Source organism: Oncorhynchus clarkii, chromosome 2, assembly GCF_045791955.1.
Source record: "Oncorhynchus clarkii lewisi isolate Uvic-CL-2024 chromosome 2, UVic_Ocla_1.0, whole genome shotgun sequence".
Taxonomy (NCBI): domain Eukaryota; kingdom Metazoa; phylum Chordata; class Actinopteri; order Salmoniformes; family Salmonidae; genus Oncorhynchus; species Oncorhynchus clarkii.
Genome location: NC_092148.1, coordinates 19,995,257 through 20,008,218, shown reverse-complemented (window position 1 = coordinate 20,008,218; position 12,962 = coordinate 19,995,257). Strand labels below are relative to the sequence as shown.

General features: G+C 46.5%; 1 protein-coding gene across 1 annotated transcript in view; it reads left to right on the top strand.

Annotated features, from left to right (window-relative positions):
* Positions 1-649: 649 nt before the first annotated feature.
* LOC139423779 (LIM domain-containing protein 1-like) overlaps positions 650-12,962 on the top strand; it is a 30,919-nt gene continuing 18,606 nt past the window's right edge. Inside the window, exon 1 of the mRNA XM_071175414.1 lies at positions 650-2,717. Coding sequence (XP_071031515.1) covers positions 1,382-2,717 — 1,336 coding nt within the window. The 5' untranslated portion in view covers positions 650-1,381. The remainder of the gene's footprint in view (positions 2,718-12,962) is intronic.

The following is a 12,962-nucleotide window of genomic DNA, read 5'->3' as shown; positions in this document are numbered from 1 at the left end:
ATAATCGGGCACAGCGACAATGCTCTGGTTTCTTGGAGCCTCTGGGCTCATGCACGTGGTTAGAGGGGAATGAATGAGTGACATCATACATCCACGACAGTAGAGTGGACAGAGTATAGTCATCAGCAATTATTAACCAATATGCCATGGTTTTCCCTACCATTGAATAAGCGGGGTGGGCGGTCTGCTCTGCTCTGGACTACCTGAAAAAACTTGAAAACTTGACACTTTAAAAAAAAAACTTAAACAAGATGTGAACATGTCGAAGCAGCCTATACACATCTGTCAGCACATCATATGAACTTGAGTCATCTGAATGTATAAATCCACATTAACCATATGTGGACAATTTTTTTTAGTGACTAATTTTGACTGCAAATCACACGTTGTAGCCTTACATGATTCCTTAGCTATTACACTGTTGATTCATAATGAACTTTAATTCAGTTGGTTCTGCACCAACAAGGTAGCCAAAGAGATTGTGGGCATAAAGTAAGTATATCAATAAACAATGTGTGATAAAAAGAAAGAAAGAACATAGCCTAAAGGTAAATGTTTGTTATGCTATGTGCCTTGAGTTATCTGGGGGTCCGGATATCGTGACTCAAAATCTACCCCAGAATGAAGTGAACACTGCGACTTTAAAAACAAACAGCGCTCCCTAATCCCACGGTCGACTCCACACTATCCACATTCGGAGCAAGAGGTTTGCTTTAGTTCAGTATATTTTGCCGTACGCACTTGTAATAACTGTTCAATTATAGGCGAGCTAAATTAGCGTTGTGATAGGACCCCGCTGGAATTTGTTTAGCAACTCGCGGGAAAAGTTTGGAACTCATGCACTCGCTACAAAGTTGCAAACAACGTTTTTTTAATGGATGCTTCGGCTGTGAAGTTCGGAAAGGGGGCGCAGGCTGGGGTCGTAGGCTATCTGATCTGACTTTATAAACAGACAGTAAGTATCCTGTTGCGAGCAGAGTCAGCTGGCTCACGGAGGAGAGGACGCAGCTTCTTCTCGCTATTATTCGGATCTTTGTCCATTCCGGAGTAGGCCTAGGCATAATTGCTTCCGCGGGATAGCTAACACATTACGGGAGAAACTGTAATTCAACTTCAGGTCGGGATCTTCACGTCAGAATACCGCTTGACAGTGCTCTCTCTCCGCTGCCTGGACTGGACAGAAGCCTGGTAATCTTTTACTTTGAGAGTGACGAGGGTTTGGATTTAATCATTTCGTTTCAATTGTTTACTGTGTTTAACATTGTTTTTATTGGCTAGCCTACTTTTTATTTTATTTTGGACAGAACGTTTTATTGTGACAGTTGTGGCTCGAATCTTAAATCAGATCATAGTTTATACACATTTTGTAATTCACTTCAAGATGGATAAATACGACGATTTGGATCTTGAGGCAAGTAAATTTTTAGAAGACCTCAATATGTATGAGGCATCTAGGGACGGGCTGTTCCGAATGAAGAGGGATGCAGGGAACAACTCCGACTTTGAAGAAACCAGGAGGGTTTTTGCCTCCAAAATGACAAAAATCCACATACAGAAACAGCAAGAGGAAATAGCCAAAAACAATTTGGCAGTGAGAATGAACGGGGGTCACAACAGAACGGCAGACAGCACGTTTTACACCAAAGACAGGCCGCCTATCAATAGCTACAGACAGGCAGGAGAAGCTGCGGCCAAGCCTCCCATACTCTCTGGCCCTTTGCCAGGCACCGCCAGTGGCGCGAGTCAGTACGCGCCCTATGACGCTCTGAAACACCATTCACCCAGTCAACAGCCATACAGCTACGGAAACAATTACGATAACAAGGAGCGTTTTGAGCCGCATTCTTACCACCACGCCTTGAGTCCCACCAGCCCAGGGAATGCACCCACACATGCTTCTGGTCACCCTGCCAGTCCCTCTGTCACTTGGGCCTCTTACTCTTCCAGCCCTGGTGGATCATCAGGGCTTATGTGCAGCCCACCTCAGCAGCCCCCACACCACTCACCATCTCCCTCCTTCTCCGACAGCCTGCACCAGAGCAAGGCTGCCACTCTACTAGTGCGGCAGAGACCCCCCATGGTGGCTGGGGCTGCAGCAGACTGGATGCGGAGCTTGGGGAACCCAGAGCTGATTGCACCGCTCCCTCTGAGTGCCTTCACTGGCGGAGCTGACCTGTACCAGCATCTGTCTCCACAACCTGCCCCTGTTACACCGCCAACAGGCCCTTACTCAGCAGCACCCTACATGGCCCCAAGACCAACCGCCAACCAGGGAAATCTACGCCAGAACGGGCTCTCTCAGAGTCCTGTGGCTCTTACCCCCAGCCCCACCCCTGCTCAAGGGGCTGTCCCAACCCCACCTGTACACCCATCTGAGACAGCCCAGCCCAAAGCCACTACTGGAGCTTACTTCCCTGCCTCTGCCTCTCCCTCTGGAACCAGTGTCTCTAGAAGCTTTGGCCAGGGTCAAGGTATAGGCCAGGCCCAGGGCAGGCAAGTGGCCATGGGGGTGGATGTGCCCTCTGGCCTAGACAGCCAGCTGTCCTCTGGTGGTGAGGCTTGCCAGCTCCAACACCAGCCCCAGTCTCTCAAACTGCCCTGCCAGACTCTCCATGTCCAGCCGGAGCAGGGGCCGTCTGCCGCCGAGATCAAATTAGAAGCCCTGACCAAGCGTCTGGAGAAGGAGATGGACGCCCAGCCAAAGGCAGACTACTTCGGTAAGCTTAGTTTGACATTTTGATCGACCTGGTGTCTTTCTTTAATCAAATTCACTATTTCTCTGTGTGGGTCACAGTGCGAAAATGGCCCACTGTTCAAAACTTTTCACCTCATTCATTTAACCTTGTCTTTGTATATGTGTGTGTATGTGTTGATTTGCTCATGCCAGATCAAGTGGAATAGTTGTGAGGGCATCCTAGAGGTAATTCTGTCTGTGTACGTTTATGATCATCATGGCAGATACTGTTGTTCAGTGTTGAACTCGACAGACAGACAGACAGCGTTTAGCCAGAGGCCTTTCTTCTATTCTCTTCTCCGTCTTTTAGTCTAGATTGAATAGTCTAATTTGTTTCTTCTCGTTCTCTTTAAATCATCCCGTCTGTGTATGTCACTGACTGCCACTAGCCCACCTACCTCTCAGTAATAATACACGCTTTAATAGTTCCGGCTGAGGCTCGGCCCAGGGCCAACCAGGAGAAGGTTGTCTTCTCCTCTCAGCTGTAATAAGCCTGGTGGATTAAGTGGAGCACACATCAATAACAACATTCATTAGTAACAGAATGCAGGCTGCTTTTTGTTAGATCAGCGCTGCACTTTCGTCATTGTCTGTAAAACATCTATACTCTCCCCGATCACATCCGTTCTCTCCCCGATAACATCCGTTCTCTCCCCGATAACATCCGTTCTCTCCCCGATAACATCTGTTCTCTCCCCGATAACATCTGTTCTCTCCCCGATAACATCCGTTCTCTCCCCGATAACATCCGTTCTCTCCCCGATCACATCCGTTCTCTCCCCGATCACATCCGTCCTCTCCCCGATCACATCCGTCCTCTCCCCGATCACATCCGTCCTCTCCCCGATCACATCCGTCCTCTCCCCGATCACATCCGTTCTCTCCCCGATAACATCCGTTCTCTCCCCGATCACATCCGTCCTCTCCCCGATCACATCCGTCCTCTCCCCGATCACATCCGTCCTCTCCCCGATCACATCCGTTCTCTCCCCGATCACATCCGTCCTCTCCCCGATCACATCCGTCCTCTCCCCGATCACATCCGTTCTCTCCCCGATCACCCCGATCACATCCGTTCTCTCCCCGATAACATCCGTTCTCTCCCCGATCACATCCGTTCTCTCCCCTCTCCCCGATCACATCCGTTCTCTCCCCGATCACATCCATTCTCTCCCCGATCACATGCATTCTCTTGTCATGTGTTTGGCTGTTTGACTCAGTCTTTCCAAATAATATCACATGGCCGAGCACAGACCCGGGCTTGCACATTCTTGCTCTAAACCGCCATGTGCAATCACGCACACACACATGCATCCATATACACACAAAGGCACACAGGCACACACACACCCACCTTTTGTATGCAGCCACAGTCTGGGGAATACAGACAATGACAACTGAATAACAGCACCTGTTAGTGTTTTTCCATGTAGCCTGTAGCTGCCCTAGGATACATGACATCAGTCTCTTGTTTAGTTTAAGTACAGATTAATATATAACTGGTTCCGAGTAAATTTACACTCTTCCCTTTTAATGCAGAAATAACTTGAATATAACATTTGTGCCCAATGTGTGCAACAGGAGAAGGGGAAGTGAAAGAGCACATGTTTGGTGGGGCTGATCCACAGATGAGAAAAGCATTGCGGAAGAAAGAAAGAGGAAAAGGAGCGAGTGAGAGAGAAAGAGGTAGCGCAGGAGGAGAAGAGAGAAAGAGGTAGCGCAGGAGGAGAAGAGAGAAAGAGGTAGGACAGGAGGAGAGAAAGAGGTAGCGCAGGAGGAGAAGAGAGAAAGAGGTAGCGCAGGAGGAGAAGAGAGAAAGAGGTAGGGCAGGAGGAGAAAAAGAGGTAGCGCAGGAGGAGAAGAGAGAAAGAGGTAGGGCAGGAGGAGAAGAGAGAAAGAGGTAGGGCAGGAGGAGAAGAGAGAAAGAGGTAGGGCAGGAGGAGAAAAAGAGGTAGGGCAGGAGGAGAAGAGAGAAAGAAGTATGGCAGGAGGAGAAAAAGAGGTAGGGCAGGAGGAGAAGAGAGAAAGAGGTAGGGCAGGAGGAGAAGAGAGAAAGAGGTAGGGCAGGAGGAGAAGAGAGAAAGAGGTAGGGCATGAGGAGAAGAGAGAAAGAGGTAGGGCATGAGGAGAAGAGAGAAAGAGGTAGGGCATGAGGAGAAGAGAGAAAGAGGTAGGGCAGGAGGAGAAGAGAGAAAGAGGTAGGGCAGGAGGAGAAGAGAGAAAGAGGTAGCGCAGGAGGAGAAGAGAGAAAGAGGTAGGGCAGGAAAAAGAGGTAGGGCAGGAGGAGAAGAGAGAAAGAGGTAGGGCAGGAGGAGAAGAGAGAAAGAGGTAGGGCAGGAGGAGAAGAGAGAAAGAGGTAGGGCAGGAGGAGAAGAGAGACAGAGGTAACACAGGGGGAGAAGAGTGAAAGAGGTTGCGCAGGAGGAGAAGAGAGAAAGAGGTAGGGCAGGAGGAGGATTTCAACCGGTCAGCAGAAACAGATTCGTAAATGGCCCAAGAGCATTGCTTTCTGCTCCTTTTATTAAGCTAGTGCCACGCAGCACCCAGTTTGTGGGCTCTCTTTGAGTTCTTATCTGGAAATAAGGGAGAGAAAATAAGTGCTTGGCTGTCTTTCCCCCAGCTATACTGCTGTACTGTTGTACTGTACCAGACCTGTACTCTGTGTGCAGTTAGAAACTGCTGACACGGTGTTTATTACTCTGCTCTGAGAGCCCAGTTCCAGGCTAGTCCTGTTACTCACACTGACACGGTACCCATGTAAAATATGCGTACAGTATACTATGTCGTTTGGGATCATTGTCATGCTGAAAGACCCAGCCACGTTTCATCTTCGATGCCCTTGCTGATGGAAGGAGGTTTTCACTCAAAATCTCATGATACATGGCCCCATTCATTCTTTCCTTTACACGGATCAGTCGTCCTGGTCCCTTTGCAGAAAAACAGCCCCAAAGCATGATGTTTCCACCCCCATGCTTCACAGTAGGTATGGTGTTCTTTGGATGCAACTCAGCATTCTTTGTCCTCCAAACACGACGAGTTGAGTTTTTACCAAAAAGTTATATTTTGGTTTCATCTGACCATATGACATTCTCCCAATCTTCTTCTGGATCATCCAAATGCTCTCTAGCAAACTTCAGACGGGCCTGGACATGTACTGGCTTAAGCAGGGGGACACGTCTGGCAGGATTTGAGTGTGTTACTGATGGTAGGATTTGTTACTTTGGTCTCAGCTCTCTGCAGGTCATTAACTAGGTCCCCCCGTGTGGTTCTGGGATTTTTGCTCACCGTTCTTTCCTAATAATTGCTCCCACAGTTGATTTCTTCAAACCAAGCTGCTTACCTATTGCAGATTCAGTCTTCCCAGCCTGGTGCAGGTCTACAATTTTGTTTCTGGTGTCCTTTGACATCTCTTTGGTCTTGGCCATAGTGGAGTTTGGAGTGTGACTGTTTGAGGTTGTGGACAGGTGTCTTTTATACTGATAACAAGTTCAAACAGGTGCCATTAATACAGGTAATGAGTGGAGGACAGAGGAGCCTCTTAAAGAAGAAGTTACAGGTCTGTGAGAGCCAGAAATCTTGCTTGTTTGTAGGTGACCAAATACTTATTTTCCACCATCATTTGCAAATAAATTCATAAAAAATCCTACAATGTGATTTTCTGGATTTTCTTTCTCATTTTGTCTGTCATAGTTGAAGTGTACCTATGATGAAAATTACAGGCCTCTCTCATCTTTTTAAGTGGGAGAACTTGCACAATTGGTGGCTGACTAAATACTTTTTTCCCCCACTGTATGTACTACCATGTATGTATAGTCATTATTAAGACTTGTGTGTGAATGACAATGTTGATTTGGGATTAAGTTTAGTTCACATGGATGCTTGGGTTCAGGAAGGTTGAGGCAAGGGCAGTCATCAGAATGGGACGTCCAGCCGAGAGAGTGCGAGAGAGAGGAACAACGAGAGAGAGAGAGGAACAACGAGAGAGTGAAGAACAACGAGAGAGAGAGGAACACATAGCGTGCACTTGTCCAGCGGTCATGAAGCATCTCACTGCCGCCTCGTAAAAGGAATTTCCTGCAGGAACGAGGAACGTCAGTCCGGATTGTAATTCTCGTCCCAGCCCCCCAGAGTCCACTCCTTCAGTATGTAAGGGAAGATTTTCTGGGTCATGTCGCTGTCATGCTGAACACACCCACACAGATTCATAAGCACACATGTTAACATATTATAGAGATTCCTATGGGGGGGCCGCAGTGGAAGATAGTAGAACCTTTGTGTATGACAATACTGTAATGCTGACACGCTCAAAGCACACACACCCAGCACACACTCATTTTCTGCGTCATGCTGTCATGCCAGAAAATAGCCTGCGTGACAGACAGATGCAGTTCCTGGCCTGGTCTACATACTGAACTGAAAGAGAAGCTCCATCCCTGACCTGCTTTTTCCACTGAAAGGAGAGGAGTATTCTCTCAGCCTGAACCATAGGTCTGGATGCTCAAAGAGCAAGCAATGCAGAAGCACAGTGGCTAGGAGAAACTCCCTAGAAAGGCAGGATCCTAGAAACCTAGAGAGGAACCAGGCTCCGAGGGGTGGCTGTGTCGGGTGAAGATTATAAGAGTACATGGTCATTAAGGCCAGATTGTGTTGAGTTACTCCTCTCTAACAAGTAAACTATGGCTAAATGCAGAACCATAATACTATGGGAATGATGCTCTATTCCAGGGTTATCAGTTTAATATTTGGTGTCATTTACTAAAGGACTGCCTAATTTGTATGATACAGTATATTATTGACCAGTGTGACTGTAGAGTATTAAGTATGTAAGTCATATTTAAACTGGGGGCATATACCTAGTGATTTAGTAGGTTCATGTAAAAGGGAGTTTAGTGTGGCCATCCTAAAGGCTCATATGGGTCACTTCCAAAAATGATACCCTATTGCCTATTTAGTGCCCTACGTGTGACCAGGGCCCATATAGTAGTGCACTGTATAGGGGAAAAGGTGCCATTTCAGATCCATGCCAAGTGAGTTCCAGCCAGCTAGGGCTGGGGTCTCAAATCATATACACTCTGCTCTGATTGGCAGAGCTGCAGCTGAATGTTCTGGGAAACTGAGTGTCGTGCCAAACGGCTGCACAGGGGGAACACAGAGGAATGTCTGGAGGACGGGACGGGGCTGAGGAATATAAAGAGCGGGTGGTGAGCACACTTAGTTTCATAAATGATTAGATTAACAGAAGGTACTTCGGGTTAATTTATAGAACCTTTTGTCGCGTCTTTGGCTGTGAGAGAGAGAGGGAGGGAGGTAGAGCAGGGAAAGAGAGGCAGAGCAGAGAGCAGATTTATGGGTAGGAGGTCAGACAGGAAGGGTGAGTGGTGGGACAGGACAGAGGGTGGAGCCCCCCCACACACACACACAGATAGTAGAGGTTGAGTGCTTTGTATTGTGTTGTGATTAAGAATGGCTTTCTCCTATCAGGCTGTTGTCTCTCTGTGGACTGGACAGTTTACCTTAACTCTTCCCAGGGTGTCTTGGCTTTTGCTTTGGCACTCAATCTGTACCCCTGACAAGTCCTGCAGGAAGCCTTTGTGTGTGTGTGTGTGTGTGTGCATCTCTCTCTGTGTCTGGGCCTTGGGCCTTGCTTCAGTGTTTGATTGGTTGTATAAGTACATGTGTGTTCGTGTAGTGAGAGAATGTTTTTGTGATGTTAGGCTGTTGTTTTGGGTTGGACCAGTGTTGATGTGATTTCATAATGTCCTAGCCTTGGATTCTAATACTTCCATATGATAAAAACACACAAAAACTAGTACTACTATAAGGACTATTACTAAGTGCAGTAGTCTTATTTGGGTTCTAACATGACAAGTCAACAACTGGAGGTTTATGAAGAGGCTTGTTGTGAGCCATTGGGAAGCAGTAGAGGCAGACGTTTTGGCTGCTGGGTTGGTGTTTGGGGGGTGAAGTTTTGGCTCTGTGTTTTGATTCCATTCCCCCCTCACCCATGCCCTCATAACCGTTAAAGAAAGCACTCCCCTATAAAATCACAGGGGGTTTGGAATATGGGACTGTAATCAGGGAGGAAAATGTTGCTTCTTTACCTAAGAATGTTTGTCCTAAACAGGAACCAGTTTGTTTGGTTGTTTATGTATCCCTCTTACCTTTCAGTGCATTTTACAGTTTCAATGGCATGTGCATTACAAACAACAGCTGTGACTTTCAACTCTGGTGGAAAATCATACAATTCTCTGTTTTGAAATTTCACCAAGTAAAACCAAAGTTGAACAAACCCAACCCTGTTGAGTCCATACAGTAGAACTGTCTGTCTGTCTAATGATGGATTGAACCTATAATTCCAGGGTTGAGGCCAGATGGTTTGGAGGAGAGGAGAGGAGGGGTATAGGAAGAGGAGAGGAGGGGTAGAGGAAGAGGAGAGGAGAGAAGGGAGGAACACATGATGAGAGGAGTAGGACCTTAGTCTCCAGACATTGTTATGTAAGGGGATAGGTAGATGACTGTGCTGTAGGCTACAGTGGTTTATTGTCATTTTGAAGGGAGGGTTAATTCAATAAGGTCTGTATATAGCTCATTCCTATATTGTGTTACAGTATCAGAGGTATTCCTGTATTGTGTTACTGTATCAGAGGTATTCCTGTATTGTGTTACAGTATCAGAGGTATTCCTGTATTGTATTACAGTATCAGAGGTATTCCTATATTTTGTTACAGTATCAGAGGTATTCCTGTATTGTGTTACAGTATCAGAGGTATTCCTATATTTTGTTACAGTATCAGAGGTATTCCTATATTTTGTTACAGTATCTACACTGAGTATACTAAACATTAGGAACACCTTCCTAATAATGGGTTGAACCCCCCCTACAAGGTGTTGAAAGCGTTCCACATGGATGCTGGCCCATGTTGACTCAAATGCTTCCCACAGTTGTGTCAAGTTGGCTTGATGTCCTTTCGTGGTGGACCATTCTTAAGCATGGAAAAACCCAGCAGCGTTGCAGTTATTGACACAAACCGATGTGCCTGGCACCTACTACCATACCCCGTTCAAAGGCACTTCAATCTTCATGTCTTGCCCATTCACCCTCTGAATGGCACACATACACAATCCGTGTCTCATAAATCCTTCTTTAACCTGTCTCCTCCCCTTCATCTACACTGATTGAAGTGGATTTAAAAAGTCACATCAAGAAGGGTTCATAGCTTTTACCTGGATTCACCTGGTCAGTCTATGTCATGGAAAGAGCAGTTGTTCTTAATGTTTTGCACACTCATTGTACGTTCAGTTTGTTAAGTACACCCATCTAGTACCGGGTCGGACCCCCCTTGCCTCCAGAACAGTCTGAATTATTTGGGGTATGGAAACATTGCTCAATTGGTTTCAAGGAAAACATTCCCCACACCATTACACCACCAGCCTGTACCATTAACACCAGGCTGGATGGGGACATGGAGTCATGCTGCTTACGCCAAATCCTGACTCTGCCACCAGCATGACGCAACAGGAACCAGGATTTGTCAGACAATGAAATGTTTTTCCACTCCTAAATTGTCCAGTGTTGGTGATCGCGTGCCCACTGGAGCCGCTTCTTCTTGTTTTTAGTTAATATGAGTGGAACCCTGTGTGGTACTCTGTAATCCCTAGACACTGTCCTGCATGAAAAGTCCAGGAGGCCGGCCCGTTCTGAGATACTGGAACCAGCGAGCCTGGCACCGACTATCATACCACGCTCAAAGTCTCTTAGGTCACTCCTTTTGCACGTTCGATCAAACAGTAACTGAATGCCTGTCTACCTGCTTTATATAGCCAGCCACGGCCACATGAATCACTGTCTGTAGGAGCAAACCATTTTCGGGAATGGGGTGGGGCACCTAATAAACTGTATAGCTCTATATTGTGTTACAGTATGAAGAGGTGAACTTAATGTCGTCTCTTGCGTTGCAAATGGGCCCCTATTCCCAATGTAGGGAGTAGGGGCCTTTGGGGATCTTGCTAGTGAGTTAGGGGAGGAGGCATACAGACGTAGTGCCTGGTGATGTCTGTCTGCAGGAGAGCAGGCCAGAGACAGAAGCTTCTTTGTGAGTGGCTAGGCGAGGCGGTAGTGTCCCTGGCGTGGTCTTCGTCCCCCTGGGGAATGTTGTGTGTGTAACACACTGTTGTTTCACACAGCCATGCTGCTGTGGGCTCATGTTGTTCTGTTACCACATCTCTCTCAGCACACTGCCAACCTCTCAGCTCAGTCAGAAGACCTCAGCATACAAAACACCTCAGAGGACACATGACACAAGCTCTTTCTATTTTCGCTGGACTCTCTCTCGCTCTCTTTCTCGTTCTTTCTCTCACTCTTTATGTCTTTCTTTCTCTCGCTCTCTCACACTCCCTATCAGTCTATGGAACTTTCCACCTCCGCTGCCTGTCAGCAACTAGATTATACTGCATGATTGGCTGTGTGTGTACGTTGCTATGTACTGCAGTATGCACATGCATGATTGAAGAGGGTGACAGAACAAACCACTGGCTGTGAAGACCCAACATTATACATTGATTAAGACGTGGCATGTTCTGGGTGACAACCCAATCACAGTTGGCCCATAAGAACTACTGAACCTCACCCACCACAGGTACACACACTAGCTTGGACATCTCTCCAACTTGCATTACAGTCTTTTACTTTTCTATCCCTTTCTCATCTTTTTCTCTCACTCATTTCTCTCTCTTTCCTTCTCTTGTCTGTCTGTTTCTACCACCAACCTCTCACTTCCTGTCCTGTCTGACTGGTGGTCTATAAAGGGGAGGGCGAAAGGGACGTTTGTTTGTGCCTTTCAGTCTGGCTGAAGTGTGTAGAACAGTGTGTGTGTGTGTGTGTGCGTCTGCCTGTGTGTGTGTGCGTCTGTGTGTGTGTGTGTGTGTGTGTGTGTGTGTGTGTGTGTGTGTGTGTGTGTGTGTGTGTGTGTGTGTGTGTGTGTGTGTGTGTGTGTGTGTGTGTGTGTGTGTGTGTGTGTGTGTGTGTGCGTCTGCCTGTGTGTGTGCGTCTGCCTGTGTGTGTGTGTGTGCGTCTGCCTGTGTGTGTGTGTGTGTGTGTGTGTGTGTGTGTGTGTGTGTGTGTGTGTGTGTGTGTGTGTGTGTGTGTGTGTGTGTGTGCGTGCGTGCTGTCTGTCTAGCAGCAGTGTGTGAAGGGAGCAGCATTTGGCAGGAACAGGTCTTTTATCACTGTGTTCATGTGACAGACTCCTCTAGCCCAGAGCCAAACCAAACAAGCAGATTGGAATATATTTCCCCTTTCAATGATACAGCATGGCTAACTCATTTCCTTTGACTGTTGTTAGGCTTTTTTCATTCCATTGTTTGTGTCTGGTTTCATCAGGCTGCTTGTTATGGATCCAGCCTCTTAATCAGACTGTTTTTATTTGTGTTATGGAATGCGTACAACTCTAACTTTTTATTCTAACAGGACAACTGCTTATGACTGAGACACTAGTGGTGCCAAAGTACATGATGTTGATTGTGTGTGTGTGTGTGTGTGTGTGTGTGTGTGTGTGTGTGTGTTCATGTTAGAGGTCGACCGATTAATCAGCATGGATGATTAACTAGGGCTGATTTCAAGTTTTCATAACAATTGGTCATCTGCATTTTTGGACACTGATCATGGTCGATTACATTGCACTCCACGAGGAGACTGCGTGGCAGGCTGACTACCTGTTACGTGAGTGCAGCAAGGAGCCAAGGTAAGTTGCTAGCATTAAACGTATCTTATAAAAAACAATCAATCTTAACATAATCACTAGTTAACTACACATGGTTGATGATATTACTAGGTTAACTAGCTTGTCCTGTGTTGCATATAATCAATGTGATGCCTGTTAATTTATCATCGAATCACAGCCTACTTCGCCAAACGGGTGATGTTTTAACAAAAGTGCATTTGCGAAAAAAGCACAATCGTTGCACGAGTGTACCTAACCATAAACATCAATGCTTTTCTTAAAATCAATACACAGAAGTATATATTTTTAAACCTGCATATTTAGTTAAAAGAAATCCAGGTTAGCAGGCGATATTTACTAGGGAAATTGTGTCACTTCTCTTGTGTTTATTGCACGCAGAGTCAGGGTATATGCAGCAGTTTGGGCCTCCTGGCTCATTGCGAACTAATTTGCCAGAATTTTACATAATTATGACATAACATTGAAGGTTGTGCAATGTAACAGGAATA